This window comes from Micropterus dolomieu, linkage group LG18 (assembly GCF_021292245.1).
Source record: "Micropterus dolomieu isolate WLL.071019.BEF.003 ecotype Adirondacks linkage group LG18, ASM2129224v1, whole genome shotgun sequence".
NCBI lineage: Eukaryota > Metazoa > Chordata > Actinopteri > Centrarchiformes > Centrarchidae > Micropterus > Micropterus dolomieu.
Genome location: NC_060167.1, coordinates 21588097 through 21608209, shown reverse-complemented (window position 1 = coordinate 21608209; position 20113 = coordinate 21588097). Strand labels below are relative to the sequence as shown.

Sequence of the window (20113 nt, the reverse complement as noted above, 5' to 3'; positions counted from 1 at the left end):
GGTGGTGGGAATCGAACAGTAGGTATTGGTCTGTGTGTGTGGGTTTTCTGTAAACACCAATCTGCAGGCTCCTGTCCTCTTCAATGTGTACAGCGCAGTCCAGGAAGGCCAAACTGTTGTTGTGAACATCTTCTCGTGTGAACTTGATGTTACTGTCCACAGAGTTGATGTGTTCTGTGAAGGCTTGCACTTCCTGGCTTTTAATTTTGACCCAGGTGTTGTCCACATATCTGTACCAGTGGCTCGGTGCTGTTCCTCTGAAGGAGTTGAGGGCTTTATTCTCCACTTTTTCCATGTAGATGTTTGCCACAATCGGGGATACCGGTGAGCCCATGGCACAGCCATGCTTCTGTCTGTAGAATCCACCATTGTACTGGAAGTAGGTGGTGTTTAGACAGAGGTTGAGTAATTTGCAGATTTGGTCAGGGCTGAGGCTAGTTCTGTTGTCCAGGGTGTTGTCTTGTGTTAGCCGTTTCCTAACGCTTTCTACTGCTTTGTTGTCCTTCTGTAACTGTTGTAGACATTCTATGGCCTTTTTCTTGTATCCGCTGGTTGGGTCTCGTCTCAGTGTCTCATACGTGTTTGTGTTTGTATTAGTAGTGTGTTGACTTTGTTCTGGTAGTCAGCTGTGTTAAGTACTACCGTGCATCTTCCTTTGTCAGCAGGTAGGATAGTGATGTTTTGATCCTTGCTCAGAGATGTCACAGCCTTCCTTTCTTGGATGGTGAGGTTGGAAGGGGGGGCCTTCGCATTAGAAAGGGCTGCAGATACCTTTAGTCTGAGCTGTTCCGCTTCTGTTTCTGTTAATTTGTTTTTCCTAATGGCCGATTCTGTGGCTGTGATGAGGTCTACTATAGATAGTTGCTGTGGTGTAATGGCGAAGTTTAATCCTTTGGTCAGAACGTCTTTCTCTGGTTGGGTGAGTTCCCTATCTGACAAGTTTTTCACCCATCTGTTGTCTGTTTCAAGTATTGTGTGGTTGTTGTCCTTTCTCCTCCAAGACAATTCTCCTGTTCTGTTAGTGTAGCTCGCTCTGGACTGTAGGTTTTGGAATTTCCGGGTCTGTCTTTCTTTGCTCTTGTTGTGCTGAGATAGCTGTGCTTTCTTGATGAAGTCCATGACCTTTCCCAGTGATGTACTGGGCAGATATGTTTCTAGTTTGTGGTGTATGTTGTCCATTTCTTTGTTCAGGGCTTCGTCTCCCTCCTTTTGAGCCTCTGGAGCAGTCGGAACTAAAGTGGTTGTCAATGAAGGTTGCGTTTCTTCTGGCAATGGCATCAGCGAAGCAAGTGAGTGAGCTTCATGCCTTGTCAGTGAGTGAAGCATGCATGCGCTTGTCAGTGAGTGAAGCATGCATGCGCTGGAACACTGATGGCACAGGAGTGGCACTTTGGCCTAACCCATCATTCCTCCCTAAGAGGCTAGCTTCAGCCCACTTTAATCAGGTCTTTTGGCTAGCAGCCTATGACTCCTCATGCCCACAGGTTCCTGAAGCAGAGTCAGCAGAACTGCTCTGCCCAGTGAGGGCCTTGAGGCATTACAAACAGGCAACTGCTGGCTTTCGCCACTCTGATAGCCTGTTTGTCTGCTATGGGGGCCGTAGGAAAGGGCACGCCCTGTCTAAACAAAGGCTTTCCAGGTGGGTTGTTGAGGTTATCGAGGGAGCGTACCTGTCAAAGGGACAACCTTTGCCTCTTAACATTCGGGGCCACTCTACCAGGAGTGTTTCCACTTCATGGGCAGCGCTGCGGGGGTGCCTCTGAGTGAGATTTGCACTGTAGCCACCTGGGCTACACCATGCACCTTTGCCCGTTTTTATAGGGTCAATGTCGCTGCCCCCCATGCAGCAGCAGCAGCTGTCTTGCGGGAAGCCTCTGACCGTTCCCGGTGAGGTGGGATTCCTCGTGACGACATTGGTAGTAGTCATCCAGTGTTAAGCACTGCCTCTGGCGGTCAGGAAGAATGAAATAGAATGAGAGTTATGTATGTAACTACGGTTCTATGAATTCTGGATGACCGCCAGAGTTCTCTGTCACTCAGAATCTTGGCGAGAAGATTTTGTAGGGACATTTTTCCTGATGACGTGGGCTTATATAAACTACGCCCCACATCATCTCAGGTCACAGGTGACTTCGTTGATATTAAATACTCGACCTGCGCGTGCGCAAGACGGATAACATCCAGTGTTAAGCATTGCCTCTGGCGGTCATCCAGAATTCATAGAACCGTAGTTACATACGTAACTCTCGTTTTAAACTATTCATGGTCAGAACATGACAAACACTTGATGCCAAACAGTGGATCACTTAACAAATCTGAGGTAAAACATTCAAAACAACAACAATTATGATGATAAAATCTTTTTTTAACAAACACGCATGAGTGAAATTAAGTAAAATCTTTGTAAAATAAATATCTAAAATAAATATATTAAAAAACAATTAAATCAAACATTTATTGAACATTTGTAATAAGGGAATGGAGGAAAATATATTGGGATAATTATCTTATCTGTTTTATTGTCCAGCCCTACGTCAAGAATATAACTATTACAGATATACTCTGAAAAATTGTGATAGTATTTTAGGGTCATATCGGCCTCCACTAGGCCGAAGCAGAGCAGAGCACAGTGCAGCGTTGATGACGAGGAGGAAAAGGTTTGACAAGATCTGAAAAACAAACTGCAAACCAGCTAATCTATTGATGTTGTACAAGCTGACTGACATTCACCAGCTGGACTTGTCAGCCTGACAAGAGCAGGGAATCGACCGCCGTGTTTAAACAAACCAGGCCTAGAGAGATGTAGTTTTATCTTTTACCCTTTTGGCCCTCAGAACTCCCGAGAGCAGCCATGGTTCAACAACACATTTACACAAAATAGGATAAAGCTATAGCTCTTTTCACAAGGCCACAAAGCACCATTAAAGCATCTGGTATCATTTTATGGGAGCAGACATCATTCTTCATCATTATATCACAACTGAAGCATCGCATCACACTTTTTCATAGCAGCTGTGCTTTTCTTAAAAGACATGTTGGAATATCCATTTTTAAAGCTGTGCCCTGCTGACCATGAAATGGGCAGAGATATTGCTTGGAAATAGGGAAAGGCAGCTTCAAAACTAAAATAACTCAAATATATTGTGCAAAGATCTGGCACCGAACACTTTTCTCACCCAGTTTCTCCAATCGCTTGAATAACCACACAAAGAGATTAACACACACACACGTTCGCCAATTTGGACACCCTGTCTTATCTCTCCCAGACAGGTTATTCTCCATATCAATACTGCATGTCGATCTAATGGTGCTATGTTATGTGAATATGTCTGAATGACAGACAGATGATACAAATCCACTCTAATTTGATGGGATATATTATAAATCCCACTCATGATGTACCCTCAAACGTCTGCTCCATAATTAAAATCAAGTTAGCTGTTGTCTCTGAGGAACTGCGAACCAGTAAGAGAAAGAAAGTGGTGCACTATCTGGCACAGCGACTGCAGTATGGAGCAGCGAAGTAATCCTTCACACTGTGTCTTTTCACTGTGGCCAATGAGGTAAAGTGGAAGAGCAAAATGATCCTTGGTCAGGTTGCTGTGGTGTAGCTGTAGCTGCAGTACCTGTAAATCACAGTGGCATTCAGCTTGCTAATGAATCTGCGCTAGAAGGGTTCAGCCAACAGACTGCCGGCTGTGATCCAGCACATATGTAAGTCTGTCCTGGTCAAGATGACTCTATTTTACTGCTCTGTTTTGATGTCCCTCAAAAACGTAAAAAGATATAACTAGGCACAAGATACTAGGCTGATTCTGAAAGTACTCCACAGTACAGGGCAGAAGAGTTTACAGAGCACAACTTTTACTGCAATGAAAGACAGTCACAGGAACGTTGAAGGGTTTCAGGAAAAGGATAGTTCAGATGTGTTATAACAGATGAAATACCAAGTCAAAGATTACAAAGACAAGACCAAAAGAAACTATTTGTGAGGACAAAAGAAATAGCCACAAGAGCTTAAAATGGAATGCGTGTTTTTGATGCTGCATGGTTGGGCTTTATGCTAACAAAGTGTTTTTACTGGACAAACACAATTGTTTTTCTTGCCTAGGCCCATTTGGTGTTTTGGTGGCTCGCCATGAACTTAACTACACTCAAGTGGGAGGAAAGGCACAGCAAAGGGTGTGTCACAGCTGATTACCAGGATTTGTGGTTGCCTGCTTGCTCAGAGCAGGAGTGCAAGGCACAAGGTGCAATCATGTTATGGCTTCACCAAAAGCTGAAAACATTACTTTGGATGATAAATTGGGTCGTATCAATTCAACATACCCCGTATGTATCCTTTAGGCAGAAGAAAGTGTGTGCACTGTAGTACAAAATATTATATATTATTTACATGTCAAGTATGGGTGGTAGCCCCACACCCAAACGTCTTCTGTGTCACTGCTTCACTCCTTTAGTTCCTATTGTTTTATCTTTCATATTTGTACACATTTTTCTGGTTAAATGAAGTTCAAAGGAGGTCAGTAAAATCTACAAGATAATGCATTAAAAGTGTCATACTCCACTGTTGTCCATTTAGCTATCACTACACTGTGTATGTATGTATGTGTGTGTGTGTGTGTGTGTGTGTGTGTGTGTGTGTGGCCTCAGTCAAAGAAAAACTGCACTGAGTCTGCCATGATCTTGGCATATTAATGTGTAATATTATTAGAACATGTGTCCGAGGATTAGGAGTTTTTCCTAAAACCTGTCCCTCTCTGTGTGGATAAGATCAACTGTACAGTCCAAAGGTTAAGCCACTGTGTCGTCGCAGCAGCACATTTCTGTCTTCTATCAGCCAAGTCTTAGACGCCAGAGTCAAGTATGCCTCCTCTAAAGCAGCTGGACTCAATTATATCCAGTCAAATCCTCCTCCACTTCTCACACATACACACACACACAAACACAGCTCTCCTATATACAGTAGGTGTACGTATTTGCACACTACGACACACAGAGTGTCAAAATATGTTACTCAAGTACTTGATTTTCCCAAACTGTAAACCAGGACTGTAAAAATAACTGTAACCCACCCAGTTGGCTTGTACAAATCACACCTCTCAAAAACACTTGAATCATCTTATCTAAACTCACTTCTCTTCATTTGAAAACCATTCAATGTGGTGAACAGCTTCTCAAAGACGAATGGCAACATTTCAGACATGCAGGCATCACGTGGTCAACTGATGGACAAAGAGGTAAGTTGAACATGAGGGAAGCCCAGCTGCCCGATTAAATATATTCATTGTATTGTCATTTGCTGAATAATATACAGGTGTTTATTGTTTTACATCACTGTAGTGTTTACAGTACATGCATTTATTGTACTTTCTCCATTAGTCTAAAAACCAAGTGTATTCACACCTGAGCTGGAGAAGTGTGGACGTTTCTGTGGGTTGTTGTTTTTCTCCATTTGAGCAGGCTGGTAATAACTTAAAAATAAGATTCAAAATATGGAAATATTAGAAATGCAGTCCTGCTGCTTGCATTTGCAGGAATCAGAGCTGGGCTGGAACTACATATATGTTGGTGTAGTTTCATGTCTGAGATCTGCTGCCACATCACAGCCGGGTTAGAGTCCCATTTGTAGACTGAAGTGAGCTTGCCTGCACGCCCCGAGGTGCTTGATTTTGGGAGCGGCAGCGCTTAATTTCATGCCCTGTGTGAGTCATGTACCAATGTGTTAGTAGTAGTTTCTGTGCACACGAGCCCTCTTTTTTCACAAGCGTACATTTCAGTGTTTCCAGAGCTGCAAATCTAAATGGGTCAAGGATACGGGTGAGCTGATTTTGATCTGATGACATTCATTGGTTTCGTTATTCACTGTTTCCTTCACTCCTAAGATCCACTCACACTTTTTGCCTTTGTACTTAGGCATCAGCTTTATCTTTTTCTTAAAAACACCGAGTGATTTTTTGTACTTCACATGTAAAATAATTAAATTCAGGAAATTATTTACTCTATAAATGTAGTTTTATATTGTAGTTTAGGCTAAGGCAGACACTTTTAGCACTCCAAAAGAGATTTTAACCTAGGATTACTTATATTTATTAATCCTCGTTAGCCAATAACATTACAGTAATACAGTGATGTGTCTGTTGCTGTTAGCGCTCCAATTACACAGGTTAATTTAATAATCAAGCCAACACATACAGCACCCTTCACTGAATGGTACCTGTACTATTTTTGCTTATAATTTACTATCTTGGAGAAATGACATGCTTTTTACTTTAATATCAACCTTCACATTGATGCTGATGCAATCCACGTTTCTCTCTGTTGCAGAGCTTGTGCAGAGTCTGCCATATTTGTACATAATGGATTGAATTTAAAACATAATGAAGCATAAAGCTTCACTCAAAGCCTTCTTCTATGAAGTTGAGTGCTAAATCACAGAGTGCAATGAATATGTTATGTCTACCCTCAACAGTCTTTACCTTCTTTAATGAAGATCTGCACTGTAATCAAACAAGGCACTGTGATTAGCAGCAGGGCTGGGTCTTAACAGTTAGGTTATAAACAAGTCTTTAGAGGGGGATAAAGTCTCTTGGCATACAGATCTCTGTGGTCTGAATACACACTGAAAGGAAAATGTAACCTGTACTTTACCAAAATAAATTTAAACTAAACAAAAAATCAACATAAAGTTAATCAAATATTTACTGTCTGACTCTCTGATAGAAGTTGTACCTGTAGCCTGAGAGAATTTTCAGTCTGCAGGGAGGGAAACTCACTTGAACTGCTGGTGTTCCCTGGAGCTGCGGATCTTGGAGGAGAACCTCTCAGCCAGTTTCTCTAAGCTGCGAGAGTATTCCAGCTCAACCTCTGATTTGCGGCGGAAGAACTCCTGCAGGTCCTGCAGCAGCTGGATACGAGACTCAGAATGCTGCTCCAAGCATTTGAACTGCTCCACCAGCTGGTTACGGATCTCTGTCCATCGAAACACAAAAATGGTATGAGTCAGCTGTTTATACTGCTGTCACAACAGTGCACAACATGCCCTGGTCAAAAATGTCATGAAAATATCAAGTACTGCATTATTATTATAAAGTGTATTACCTTATTATTTGTCTGGAAAGAGCTTTTTCTTTCTTAGAGGTATCTAGTCTTCCACACACTCACATCAAGCGGTAGGATGCTTTCTGCACTGACACTTAATGACATCCATTTATTAACAGGGTGCTGGGTGTTACAGGGGATTTTTGTTTATCAGTCAAAAGTTGAAGGTCTGATGTTAATCAGTCATTACAAGAAATAGAAATAGAAAAAACCCTCCAGAACATGTACAGGGCTGCTGTGAAGCAGTTGCAGCAGGTTTTCGTTAAAATCTGACATGGTAACTGAGCATACTGTACAATAAAATGCTGTGTAATGACTTCTCGACAAAAGAAATCTAGTTTGTGGTTTGTTGCTTAAAGTCTTTGGGAATCATTTTAACTATTTAAGATAGGACTGTTTGCAGTACCTATACTGTGTGCTAATAATATGTTACAGGAAATATGTGAAGTTACTGAGCTTGTTTTGCATTTTCTGAGAAGCATTAGAGCACAAACAATGCTACAGATGTGACTGGCACATAGCAAAGATATTCAAACACTTTATCAAAAGCTCAGCAGGGCTGCTAAATGAATCAGCTACACAATGATTAATTACCAAATGTTTTCTTTTTTCAGTTATTCTAAGCAATTTTGTTACACTCCTTCAGACCTGCAGCAACCACAGAGCCTCTAGCTGAGAGTGAGAAGCAGTGAGGCTCCATGCCAAGCCAATAAGATAACCTGTGTGTATGACCTCTCATAGGTGTCTACACTATGAGTTCAAACTAACCTACTGAGAAGCTAATGCACTCCCCCACTTGGAGCGAGTAGTAGGGGAACCTGATGCTGCCAGGCAGACTACAGATCCTTCATGCCTGTGGGAACCCATGAGAGAAACCCGATTCGTCTTTGTAGTGCTGTCATCAGCAGCAATGATGCCTCGACTCAGGAACAGAGAAGGCCTATCTTGCGGAACAAAAACATGACCTGATGGAGAGCTACAGTAAACAGGATGATTGGTGTCACTTCTCGAGAGGAAGCCTCGAGAAAACCTTGCAAACTAATGATCGGCCTTCATTAGAAACCAAAAGGTTTTTTGATCATCTCATCTTAAAAGACACTTTATTGTCACATAAAAGCACAACTTCCCTCAGTGCAGTTCCTGAGTCAAGTCAGTAGAATTAAATGACAAGAATCCAAGATTACAGCACAGCCAGCAGAGGATTAATAACGCTGCTTATAAGTTTTCAGTTTTCTTTAGGAATTCTTCAAACAAACCTGTGTGGTGACAAAATAAAGTCGGGGGTTTTTAGGTTTACTTTGGTCTTTAAAAAGGTCTGCATGGATACGCACTTTAAAGCAGCAACGGAAAAATTAACTTACGACATGCAGTGACATTTAGGATGTTAGTCACTGCATGTCGTAACATCCAACATGAGTCATTGCAAGTTATAATCCTAAATAATAAAGACTGAGGATGGATTTTATTCATATCTGAGCCAGATGAACTGCTAACTGAATGCTAAAACCACAGCAGTGACACAGCCTGTGTTTTCATGCTGTTGAGGGTGTAATTTGGTCATCTAGGCCTTCCTCATGGAAATATGCAGGCTCTCACTGCTGGGGAGGCAGCAACAGTGATGTTGTGCGGGGCTGGGGGAGCCTTTTCTCTCCTTGTGATGTCGTGCCGCCTGGCCTCAGCCTGGAGCGGCATGCCTCACTCTGCGGTAAACCATTGTCCCTGCCCTCCCCTTTATCCAGGGGCCCACTCTCCCTCCCAGCTCTGTGGGGTTTAATAGCTCCGTTTTTAGTGGGATCCCTGAACCAGAGTCAGGGAGCAATACCACTTCACTCCCTCAGACCTGACAGGAATGTCTTTCCTTCCCAGTCATGCAGCTACGTTCCCTGTTTGTAATGTTTTTTGTCTGGATATTTTTTCTTTAAAAAGAGAAAAACAATGCCAAAGCAGGCGGGCCAAGAGGAATGCCCCAGGAAAATGTGACACCGATTTGCATGAGTGACGGGGAGGACTTTTGAAAACAGTCTTTCACATAAAGGGAACTCTGAACCACCAGCTGCAGCTCCGCATTTGACAGATGAGTTTGGAAAAATAGGTCATGCACACCAGAAGTGTGCCCTTCCTTCTGAGAAACCATGAGCAATTGGAGAATTATTCCCTAAGTATTCCCAGCTCTTTGAGGCTTCGTTGGCTGTATTTAAAGCGAAAGACCCCTCTGTAGTTCTTTTCAATCTGTGAGGAGGAGGAATGCTGTGAGGTTATGGGCCTGAAGTAACAGTGAAGATGCTTGTTTATCGTTTTGAACTCCACCAAAACAAGTCCTGCGCACTATTTTACGCTCCTTACATGAAGAAATTCATCTGATATCTGTGATTGTCTGTGCTCTGATTTGAAGTGAAGAAATAAAAAGACCAGTATTTACAGCATATATAAAACACTCGGTGAGCATTTCGACACACAACGAGCCTTTACTGCTTTCAAGAATGATTACTGGTTCAAACCACCAACGAATCAAGTGTTTTTAAAGTCATTGATGATGTTGATGTTTAATAATAGAGACCTCTTTTCTTCTATATTATCTGTAAAATATATAACCTTAGTATAAATGTCTCGTGAACTACGCCCATCACCTCCAACCTTCGACCACCAGTAATAGTTTAATGATTTAACTCTTACTGGTCACTGTTTAAGAGCAAAGGTATTAAAGCCTGGACTCACATAAAGCTAATTTCAAACAGTGTTTTTGATCACACAGTTACTGGATTTAGGGACAGACATGTACTCCCAGTGCAGGTGGAATTGTTTGGGCAACCTCCCAAAAACCCCTCTGATTCAAAGTGACCAAGTGAAACCTTTAATGTTGCTGCTTGATTAAGCATGTGGCTATTGTCTGTGGCAGACCCACTGTGTGTTGCCTGTATGGCTTTCTATTTAGAGATGGAGCCATCTGCTTTTTTTGGAGAAGGGAGGTGGGGGTTATCTTCAGACAAAAAGGCTGGTGAGAGCGTGGGGGTGTAGTGGGGAGGCTGGAGCAGCTGAAATATGGTCAAACTCTGGTGGGATCATACATATAAAGGACAGAATTCTTTGAATGATAATTTTAGGCTTTAAAGCTTTGTAACAGCCTATAATTGAAGACCCATGTGACAGTAGAGTAAATGATTTTTGCTTGTGTAATTGAGCTTAATATGGAGCTTTTGTTGCTGGTTCAGTTCTATGCACTGAAAAATAGCTCTTCTGTGTTGTGCAAACCTTGTTTTTCTTTGCTTCTTTCGCTTAGTTGCTTCCCATTACTAAACACTGCTTCTGAGCTGTTTGATATATCGACTATAATTATAAAGGCTGCTACATTTTCCTCCAAACCTCCAAATAATGTTTAGCAAAGGCAAAAAGCTATATGAATCCAATAACATTTCTAATCAGTGGCTGTATAATCACACTTCTAAGATTTAGAGGAATTAAAAGCTTTTTTTCTTTTGAACTGGATTTATCCACAGACAACTGGGATTAGGTCCACATGTTCAGAACAATTCATTAAGCTGAACGTATGTTGGGACAGATGAAAATGTACGTGTGTGTGTGTGTGCACAGTGTCAACAGGTCAACAGTCATGTTTTAATGTTCTGCATTACTGCTGCTCTGTAAATGACTGCAGGTGATTTGTGACAGAGCAGATAGTATATATATTCATGACAGACACTTCCAGACCTCGAGTCCATACTTTATCGGCAAACGAGCCCTACCCTTTCGACTGGACACCTGCTCCACAATATTATTTCTTCTACACCGTTTAGGGACAGGAATTGAGCGCAGTGGACACTGGACACAGGAAAACCTCTGGAAACAATAGTAGGATGTTGGAGATTCTTGAACTTTGACCCTCACAGCCAAAACCCTGTACTGGCAGCTGTGTTACAGCACAGTGTGGGGATGTTTCCAGCAATTATTGTAGCTGGCGTAGAAAAATGAAATTCATCCTGGACCGAGGTTTAGGTTGAATCAACTGAAAACTGCCCACTGGAGGTGCCTCTCATGTATTCCTAGCACGATATGGACACATTTATGAGCCGAGAACAAGACGTTACTTATCATCTTATAAAAATAAAACCTTCGCCTCCTCCTGAAGTCAATCCAGGAGACCAGTGATGTACTGATAAAGCATTTTACTGCAAGTCTGCCGTTTAAGAGGGCCACGTGACATCTTGACGCAATGAAGTCGAGTGCAGTGAATGAGAGGGATTTTCTGCAGAGCATCCTGAGGGCAGCAGGGGAAGTCAGGCTGCACGGGGCGGCAAGCAGCCCGTGGAGGAGCAGGAGAGATGGATCATTTCCCTGCAGGATGATAAAGCTAAAATATTATCTAGTGTATAGAGGGGTTTCCCTTCTCTACATATAATCACAGCTATGATTAGTGTACATTGTTTCAATGAATCAATAAGAAGGGCAGATCCCACCGTGTTTTGTTTGTATATTGGTGCAGTAAATGTGGAGGAAAGAACCACATGTCTCCATGTAATGGGGATAAATTATAAATCATAACATGCCTCAGAAGGTATTAAACACTTTGAAAATAATGTCCTTGGGCATTCACATCACTATGCAATAAAACAACCCCACACACACAAACTCAGTATGTAGACACACATACACACACACACACCAGACAAAAGCAACTCTGAGCCAATTTCACTAACCTAATCCCCAACTCAGCTCTGCAGTATCTGGGCTCTACACTGCAGAGCCAAATTCACATCAAGAGCAGAGACACAGACAAACACAACCCTTATCCAGACCTTAATTCACTCTCTCTGTCCCTCGCACTGAGTCTCATCATACAAGTTCCAGTCGTTAAACTAATCCTCCCACTTCTGTTCTTTTTTCTTCTTCTTTTTTATCCCCTAATGATTAATGCAATTTCGGATTCACAAGGGCATGCTCCTGATGTCAGCACAGGTTCTCCGAGGTCTGTCTCTATCTCGCCTGTTCCCTCATTAGCCCAGACTGCCGCAGCACATGTACTCACAGATAAGACAACAGGAGCTGAGGCCAATCAATGGCTGGAGCAGAGGTGAACTGATGGAGCATCCTACAGCAAGATGTCAGCTGTCAGTCTCTGGGTCATCCCTCACTCTTAATCCTTCCTCCTAATTATCTGCTAGTTGATTGGATTTGCCACTGGATGTATGTTGTGTCAATCTAGAAATCCATCCAGGCAGTTAAACAATAAGACAAGCTTATTTGAGGCACATTCATACAAACTTCTTGTTATCTAAAACAAACTATGATAATAAGGTTGATGATAAGCAGACAGAGCCCTATTTGGACCTCCCAAACTGTAATAAACCTTAAACCTCACTGTTTTGAAGGAAAATACTCAACTCCCGATGAAACTAAAATAAACATTAACAATCAGTTGTTGCTCTGCTTCACAGTGCAAGGAGAGGAGAGCCATCCCAGACTTCCTCACCTCTCTCCAACATTGATTTCCTCTTCAGTGCCCGTACTGTCATCATGTCAGCACGTTATACGAGTCCGGTGCTTCAGGGAAACCCGAACATAAGCTACATCCGGAAACATGCCCTTTGAGAGCCTAGCTGTCTGTCATCACTGTATCCAGGATCCACCTCTGCAGGACCAGAAAGGCATCTCCATGACAACACGGGCGTGCACCAGCCCCTGGGGAGCAGCGTATTGGAGGAGAGGTGGAGTGTGATGGATATGGATAGGTGGCAGCATTGAGTGGGGAGACACGTGCGCATGTATGCACTGAAACATGCTATAAATTTGTCTGTGCAGCTGATAAGGTAACCACTGTGCAGCGGCATCTGATAAACGCAGTAAAACTACTTTGACTATTTCTTTCTGAACACTGATTGCATCAAATTAACATATAATGTACTCCCATTTTTCGTAGTATTTGGCATTTAGAAATGCACCGGAAGTTTTACTTTCACTCAATTTCTTGTGTGGGCCTCTGAAACTAATGCCACATTGAACCAAGATCAACGGACGATCTTCACTGGCTCAAAGTAGGTGACACAGAGAGTCTTTTTTCAGCTGAACTCTACTGAGAGAGAAACAGAAGAGAGACATGGCAACTTTTTTGTTTGTTTTTTGCCTTGCCCATACCTTGTGGTGAGTCACAACCAAAGGAGCCCCTTGTTTTCGGCAGGTTTCCGTTTCAGAAGTTCAGTTATTTTGGTACACACATAGAGACACCATCTACTGCAATCACAATAACTTTAAACTAGAAATTAACTGTTTTTAGTTAAAGTTTTTATGAAACAAATGCAGGAAAATGACTAGCTACAGCTTCTCTATTGTGAGGATTGTCAGCTTTTCTTTGTCTTAACAATAAACTCAATATCTTTTGGGTTTGGTCAGTCAGACAAAACAAGCAACTTAAATGATGCCACTTTCGGCTTTAAGGAAATTGTGATGGCCATTTTTCACATTTTACAGACCACACAATCAATTACTCAAGACGAATATAATTTAAATCAAATGAATAAATAAATATTCATTATTTGGAGCCCTACATTACATAATTCATCAAAACAGAACAAAATGAGACACTTTAGTGCTCCCCACCACTAATGAGCCTGTGCCACATACGCTTCTATTTCTACCATCAGGGGTGGATGAGAGGGAATTGTGAGCTTCAAATAGGTGCACTCCTTAATTATCTAAAGTCTACAGTGGGACATGTGCTTCACTGGAACATAATAAAGTTAATCTGGCAGGTCCCAAGCCTATACTACAAGAACTTAACTAATTACTTCATAAATAGACATTTTTAAACTCTCATTGTAGAGGTTTTTTTGTGCAACTGTCCTCTTTCCTGTTTCTACGGTTACTCTCTCTCAGCAGGAAGTTTGTTCATTAACATTTTCAACTATTGCTGCATCTCACCATGGATACCTGTTGGCATAATTTCCCGTCATTTTCAAGTTCTCAAAGAGTAACATTTGCTTTTCTTCTCCATTTGAACATTCTATGGTTGTAAAAACAACAATAATTCTCAGGAATAATGGGGGTAAATAAACTGCCATACCCTCAGCTCTGTTACATTGTCAGTCTTCAACTCTCTGTGAATGTTTTGAGATACAAAGCGTTCTATAAAACTATAGTTGAATCCTTATAAACTGAATGACAGTTTTAAATCGTGGCATTTTAAAATCTAGTCTGAATGTACTCATGTCAAAGTTTCAGGACTTATCAAGAAAGCTTGTCTTTCTGAAAATACAGACACCACACTGAAACGATTTACTTACATAATGCCGGATTATAAAGAACAAAAACGCTGACATCTTTATCAAGTAGGACCTGAGCTTGTAAAAATATATATAGCAAAATATAAAGAGCTTCACAGCTCAAACTAACATCTTTAAGAGAGCTTTTCAGTTTAGACAGAAAGTCCCCTACTGCAAATATGGTTAGTATATCAAAAACTGCACTTCTCCAGACAGTGCCGATTGAAAATATTTCATCAAAGACAAATGAGAAGTTTTCATGTTTAAATGGACCTTTGTCTATTTTATAAATGCCAGCATACCAATCAAAACAACTATAGCATGTTAAATGATAATTTACGCCTGGCAGATCACCCGTTTCATGAAAGGGTGATTATCTCTTCATTCCCTGTGAGACAGACAGAACAAACTCTCAATTTATCAAGTGGCAGCTGCATTCATCACACTGTGTTCAAAGAGACCAGTCAACAAACTCTGAAGCCAAACTATATGATTTATAATGGCAGAGGACATGAATATAATGTTTTTCTTAATATATTGTACTTATTTGGTGGACACAAATAAAGAGATCCTTTTTGTGGTGAGAAACTTTGACAGAAATTGACAGAAGTGTTGCCTCTTACATTGCCGCAAGAAATACACATTTTGTCAAACTTTGATTTCTACTCAAGTTCCATCAATAAAATGTCATGAGGTAGTTAAAATAGTTTAAGAGAGTTAGATGAGAGGACTGATACCACTCTCAGGTCTGTGAGTTAAGTATGAAGCTATCACTAGCAGCATCTTTATGCTAAGCTAAACTAACCAGCTGCTGGACGTAGCTTCAAACTCTTACCTGTAGGCTACATAAACACTCATAAGAGTTGTACCAATCTTCTCATCTAACTCTTTGCCAAAATAATATGTGATAAAATGTATTTTCCTTTAAGACTTTGGTGTATATTAACAGAATGAAATCATGCAATCGCAAAACTGAGTCAGCAACAGAGCAACTTGAGCTGCCTGTTTGTTTGACTAGTCACTGCCATGCCACACAAAACAAACCAACCCTGAATGAAGCCCAGAATTTATTGGACCACAAGAATAAACAAGCTGTCCCACTAAATATTATCCTGCCTAAATAGCAAGTGGATGATTTTTTCCTTTCTTTGCAAATGTTCTCTCAGTTAGCAGCAGGTTTGCCAAACAAGCTGGCAGCTGGAGGATCCTCAGACGGTGAGTCAGTGTGACCATTTCTTCAACTCCCAACATGTCCAGTTCCTACACAGCCAGCTTCATGCCACCCAGCAGGGTGTTAATAGATAACTAACAAAATCGCACCATGATGGTAACAAGCTCTGATGTTGAGACACATTTCCAGCAACGAATGAGCAGCACACTCAGTACCAGTAATAAACCTAAAGTTGACATCACTGTCATAAGTATTTCAGAGTGCAAAAAGACCACAGGCTGTATTCAGTAACCATTGTTGCTTTGCTTTTTTTTTTTAAAAAACCCACTATGAACTGTGAACCACTTCAAGCAATTATCTCCCTCAGCAGAGCTATCTGTAGCTTGGAGCAACAACAAAACAAAGACACACCTAGTGTCTCACATAATTCTCATCAGCATTCAACCAAACAGACAGCGCTTTAGGGTCATTAGAAAGATCATTATATCACACAAGACATACAGTAGTTCTATTTTCAAATAAGCAATGACAAGAGTGGTTTGTGACCACCAAACTGCTGTTACCGTACTGCAAGCTGTGTATTATAAAGCTTATAAAAGAATATAAAATGATATTGCTTAATAATTTGACATAAAAAGGTGTGTGATCACGTGCTACTGTAATGGTGGGGGAAAACATAGGCACGTTGACACTTAGGTCTGCACTACAGTCCTGTGAGAAATGTATGTTGATCAAATTACATTTAGGTTTTTATTAGGTCTACTGAAAGATTAAACTTGTTTGCATTTGGTCTGGTGGAAAGAAACCAGCAGAGACTAGCAGCGAACAACAAAAAAGAAACCTGAACCCAGAGGTGTAAAACTTATACTTCCTTTTCAGTATCACCTTGAGTATGTGTGTGTGCATGTGTGGTTGACATGGGTAGATATTAAATGTGTACATGAGGAGGGAAAACTGAAAAAATGTCCATGAGCAGTAGCCTGCATTCATTTCCCTGATCGGAGTCATTTGCAGCCTAGAGGAAAAACAAGGAAAAACAAATGAAGTCTTGTATAATTTTCATTACATCAGCACAGGGCCTCCTTCATTTTGTACATGTGTCTGTGTGCCGGTCTTAGCATGTGGGTTTATCGGTTTCAGTGTGGCTATGAGTTAGAAAATGGTTAGGAAATGATTACCATCTTGTGAGCTCCATGTAAAGCCCAATCATAGCAAAATGGTTCAAACAAAATATAAGTCACATATGACTTATCTGCAACACACTGTAGGAAAAATACTATTACTAAGGGTCCAGTTTGCCAGAAAATGAGAGTGGGGTAAAACTGTGCTGCACTCCAAGAACAATGACTCAGAAATTCATTGCAGAGGGGGATTAAGGGAAAACAGCCAACAGAACAGGCTACCCGCTGTCCCTCAAGTCAAAGTATGGTACAGCAAAAAAGTCAACACAAGACCAATTCAATAAAATTGAGCTGTGCTGAAGACATCAGAGTCCAGACTGGGTGCACTCATGTCTTTACATTTACTGTCATTTAAGTAGTCAGGCTGTTTTCAAAGCTTTGTCCTGTATCATCACCACCTCTCTCTCTACCGCTATCAGTGTCTCATCCTCGCCTTCTCTGTTAAGCCAGCTAGTTAACTTACGATTGCTGGACTTTTAAGAGCATCCAGTATCATTTGTAATAATTGAGAGCTGCAGGTTCGGTTCATCCTGATGTGTGGAAGAATGGGTTTATGCTGAACCTCGAGAGTAAATGTCAAACAGCTGCTGATGGTTGAAGCCGAGAGCGGCGCTTCACAAGCTACCTATAAAACTGGCAAACAGGAGGAGGCAGAGGTGCAGTCCAACAAGCACATGGTGGTTAGCTCCAAAACAGAGTCCAAGCTCCTCTGCCAGTCTCTGCTCAGTGTAGGAACCCTTTCTATTGACATGCTAATGCAGGATCTCTCGGCTAAACAGTCTGAATAAAGTGTGATAAAACACCATCTCCCAAGGTCCTTCAGAGACTTCGGCTTTGACAGCCACCCTCGAAGGTTGTCAAGAATTCATTAATAGCCCTCAGTTAAGACTTTAGTAGAGTGGTTTGTCACACTGTAACAGAGAAATTAAATTCTATATCATGATGTCCTTTCACACCTGCATATACAGCACCTATGCAAACCCAATATGTAGCTATTGTGAAGGTACTGGTAAAGCTTCTTCTTTGTTGTTAAACCAAGTGATTTTTTTTAATAAGCCTTCATACATAATAAAGCAACCCTGCGATGTTGTTATGACCCAATCAATGACATGCCAATGATTTGGCCCCTTCTGCTATGTACACATTAACCATAAAGCAATAACTCAGAGTAAGACAGGTGCAATTTCTAATCTGCAATTTCATTATGGGTCACTCCCTGCCTGCTTCAGCTTGTAACATAGCCATTGTTGTGAGGTGGTGGCTCGTCAGGAACAGAGCCCTCCATGTCTGCAGGCAATGCAACATGCCAGCTGTGAATGAGAAACAAGCAGTGTTCTCCATAAATTAACATCCTCCCTCCTCGCGCAGTTCAAGGACCCAGTCTAATGCATAAGAGGAACAGACAGGGCCTGGCTCTATGAAACAAGAGCATTTCTCCCGAGATACAACAGGATCTCAGCTAAATAACTGATACCTGAATTAACTACCCCCCACCCCCACCGCACCCCCCTCCCCAAGAAAAATGGCCTATAATAAAGTGGACAATCTCAATGAACAGCACATGACAAAAGACAAAACTGAGGTTATAGAGGCACAGAAAGTGTGGAAGGTGAGAATCAGTCAGGACAGCAGCTGATACACTGTCCACACAAAGAAAAATGTGTCTGTAGATCAATCCTACAACTGCTCACACTCTGAGCATCCAAAGATCTGGACTGGTACATGACTCTGGGGATGATCAGCTGAAGCCCCTGAGGCGTAACATTAGTGAAACCGCTGAGAGAGGGAGAGTGCTAGTAATGGGTGCAGAGCCTTGAAACTGAACCCCACTTTTCCCACCAGGGAAATGTCTGCTCATAACCAGTCTACTCTGTCGGTTCATTTTTACACTGCATGGCAGTTTAAGTATCTTATATTTGTTTATTTGAGTGGCCTGCATGGACTTGGACTTTGGACTTTGGACTCTCTGTTTTCATATGCAGACAACTGGCATAATTGGGTAAAGCAGGATTAAGTGGTACCAATACACTCAAGTTGAACCAGTGTCCAATGCGACACAAAGATAAAAATCAGTGAAAAATATAGTGTCATTGTTCACTAATAAGACTTTTTTTGACCAAATCATATGGCTACCATATGATCCTATATAATCTACCCTCAGATTTGAGATAATTAGGATTCTGAAATAGTCAGTCACATCACATAAAACACTGAATATGTGTAAAACGAATATGCACTTGATGTACGCCCAGGTAATGTGCATTTAATATATTCCCAAATATGTGATCAGCATCTCAAACCACAGTGAGGCAAATACAGGCCCCAAAATGTCAAAGAATGAGGTGCGATAACACAGCCAGCCCTCCATCCATCCTGCACTGCTTTCAACACAGGGATCATTTAAGAAAGCTGCAGATCCAGCATCCAAACCACATCATGACAAATCTAAATTCAGTGCACAGAAATCCATCTGGCTGTTGTTGAATTAGTGACAGAAACCCTTTGCACACGAGGGAGAGAGAGAGAGAATAATGAAAGGGGGCTCGCTCCTCGCACTGTGATGCTCTTGTCATTGCATTGACGGTCACGGTTTACATCTGTCAATGCTCTCTGTTTTAGCACTAGGCTACATAATAGATGCATTATAAACCGTGAAGAAAAAGCAAAAGCAGAAACATGCAGAAGGCTGATAAACAGGCTCTTGGTCAGACAGAGTCGACAGTCTGCAGAGACAATGCACGCAGAGCGGACACAGACACCGGAATCACACCGCACCTTTCACTTGGGTCTCATAATCCGCTATAATCTCCTTATCCTTCTTGAATTTCGTAGATGTCATCGTTCCTCGGGTTTTAGGGTGAGACCCTATGACTCTCTTTTGGGTCCTGGATGATGATCCCCTACTTGTAACGCTGCAGCGCTTTTCTCCGTTTTTCTTTTCTCTCTTCTCTAGTGGCCGTGCATCGAGGAGAACAACAGCTTAAAGTCCGACAGTTCAAACCACCTTATCCTAGAAATCGGTGCAGAAAATTACACCGATGTTGCATTCTTGTCTTTTTTTTCTGCTGTTTTTCTTTTTTAAACTCTGGCAGAACAGAGGTTTCGAGTCCACCTCACGGTACCAGTCGACTCAAAGGCTTCAGCGGGGGAAAAAAAACCCAGAAAGAGGCAAGCGAGCTCCAAACTATAATAATAACAACATGATGAACGGAGCGGAGCGACGCACGAAGGTTTCAGGCAGCCAAGTCCTTTTGCCTTCTGTGTCCAAAATGAACAGACATGCGTACGAGTAAGCGAGGCAAGCAGACGCCGTTCGTACTCTGACAAATTGCGCTGCAGGGAAACAGGAATTTAAAAGATCGTCACGTGAGCCTCCTCATATTGTCAACCCCCCCCCCCCCCCCCCCCTC

At 41.7% G+C, this 20113-nt stretch overlaps 1 protein-coding gene across 1 annotated transcript in view; it reads right to left on the bottom strand.

Annotated features, from left to right (window-relative positions):
* The window catches only part of LOC123986882 (SLIT-ROBO Rho GTPase-activating protein 3-like), a 53160-nt gene extending 33191 nt beyond the window's left edge, over nucleotides 1–19969 (bottom strand). Inside the window, exons 1-2 of the mRNA XM_046075299.1 lie at nucleotides 19479–19969; nucleotides 6777–6972 (exon numbers count right to left, since the gene is read on the bottom strand). Coding sequence (XP_045931255.1) covers nucleotides 6777–6972; nucleotides 19479–19542 — 260 coding nt within the window. The 5' untranslated portion in view covers nucleotides 19543–19969. The remainder of the gene's footprint in view (nucleotides 1–6776; nucleotides 6973–19478) is intronic.
* Between the last annotated feature and the right edge of the window lie 144 nt (nucleotides 19970–20113).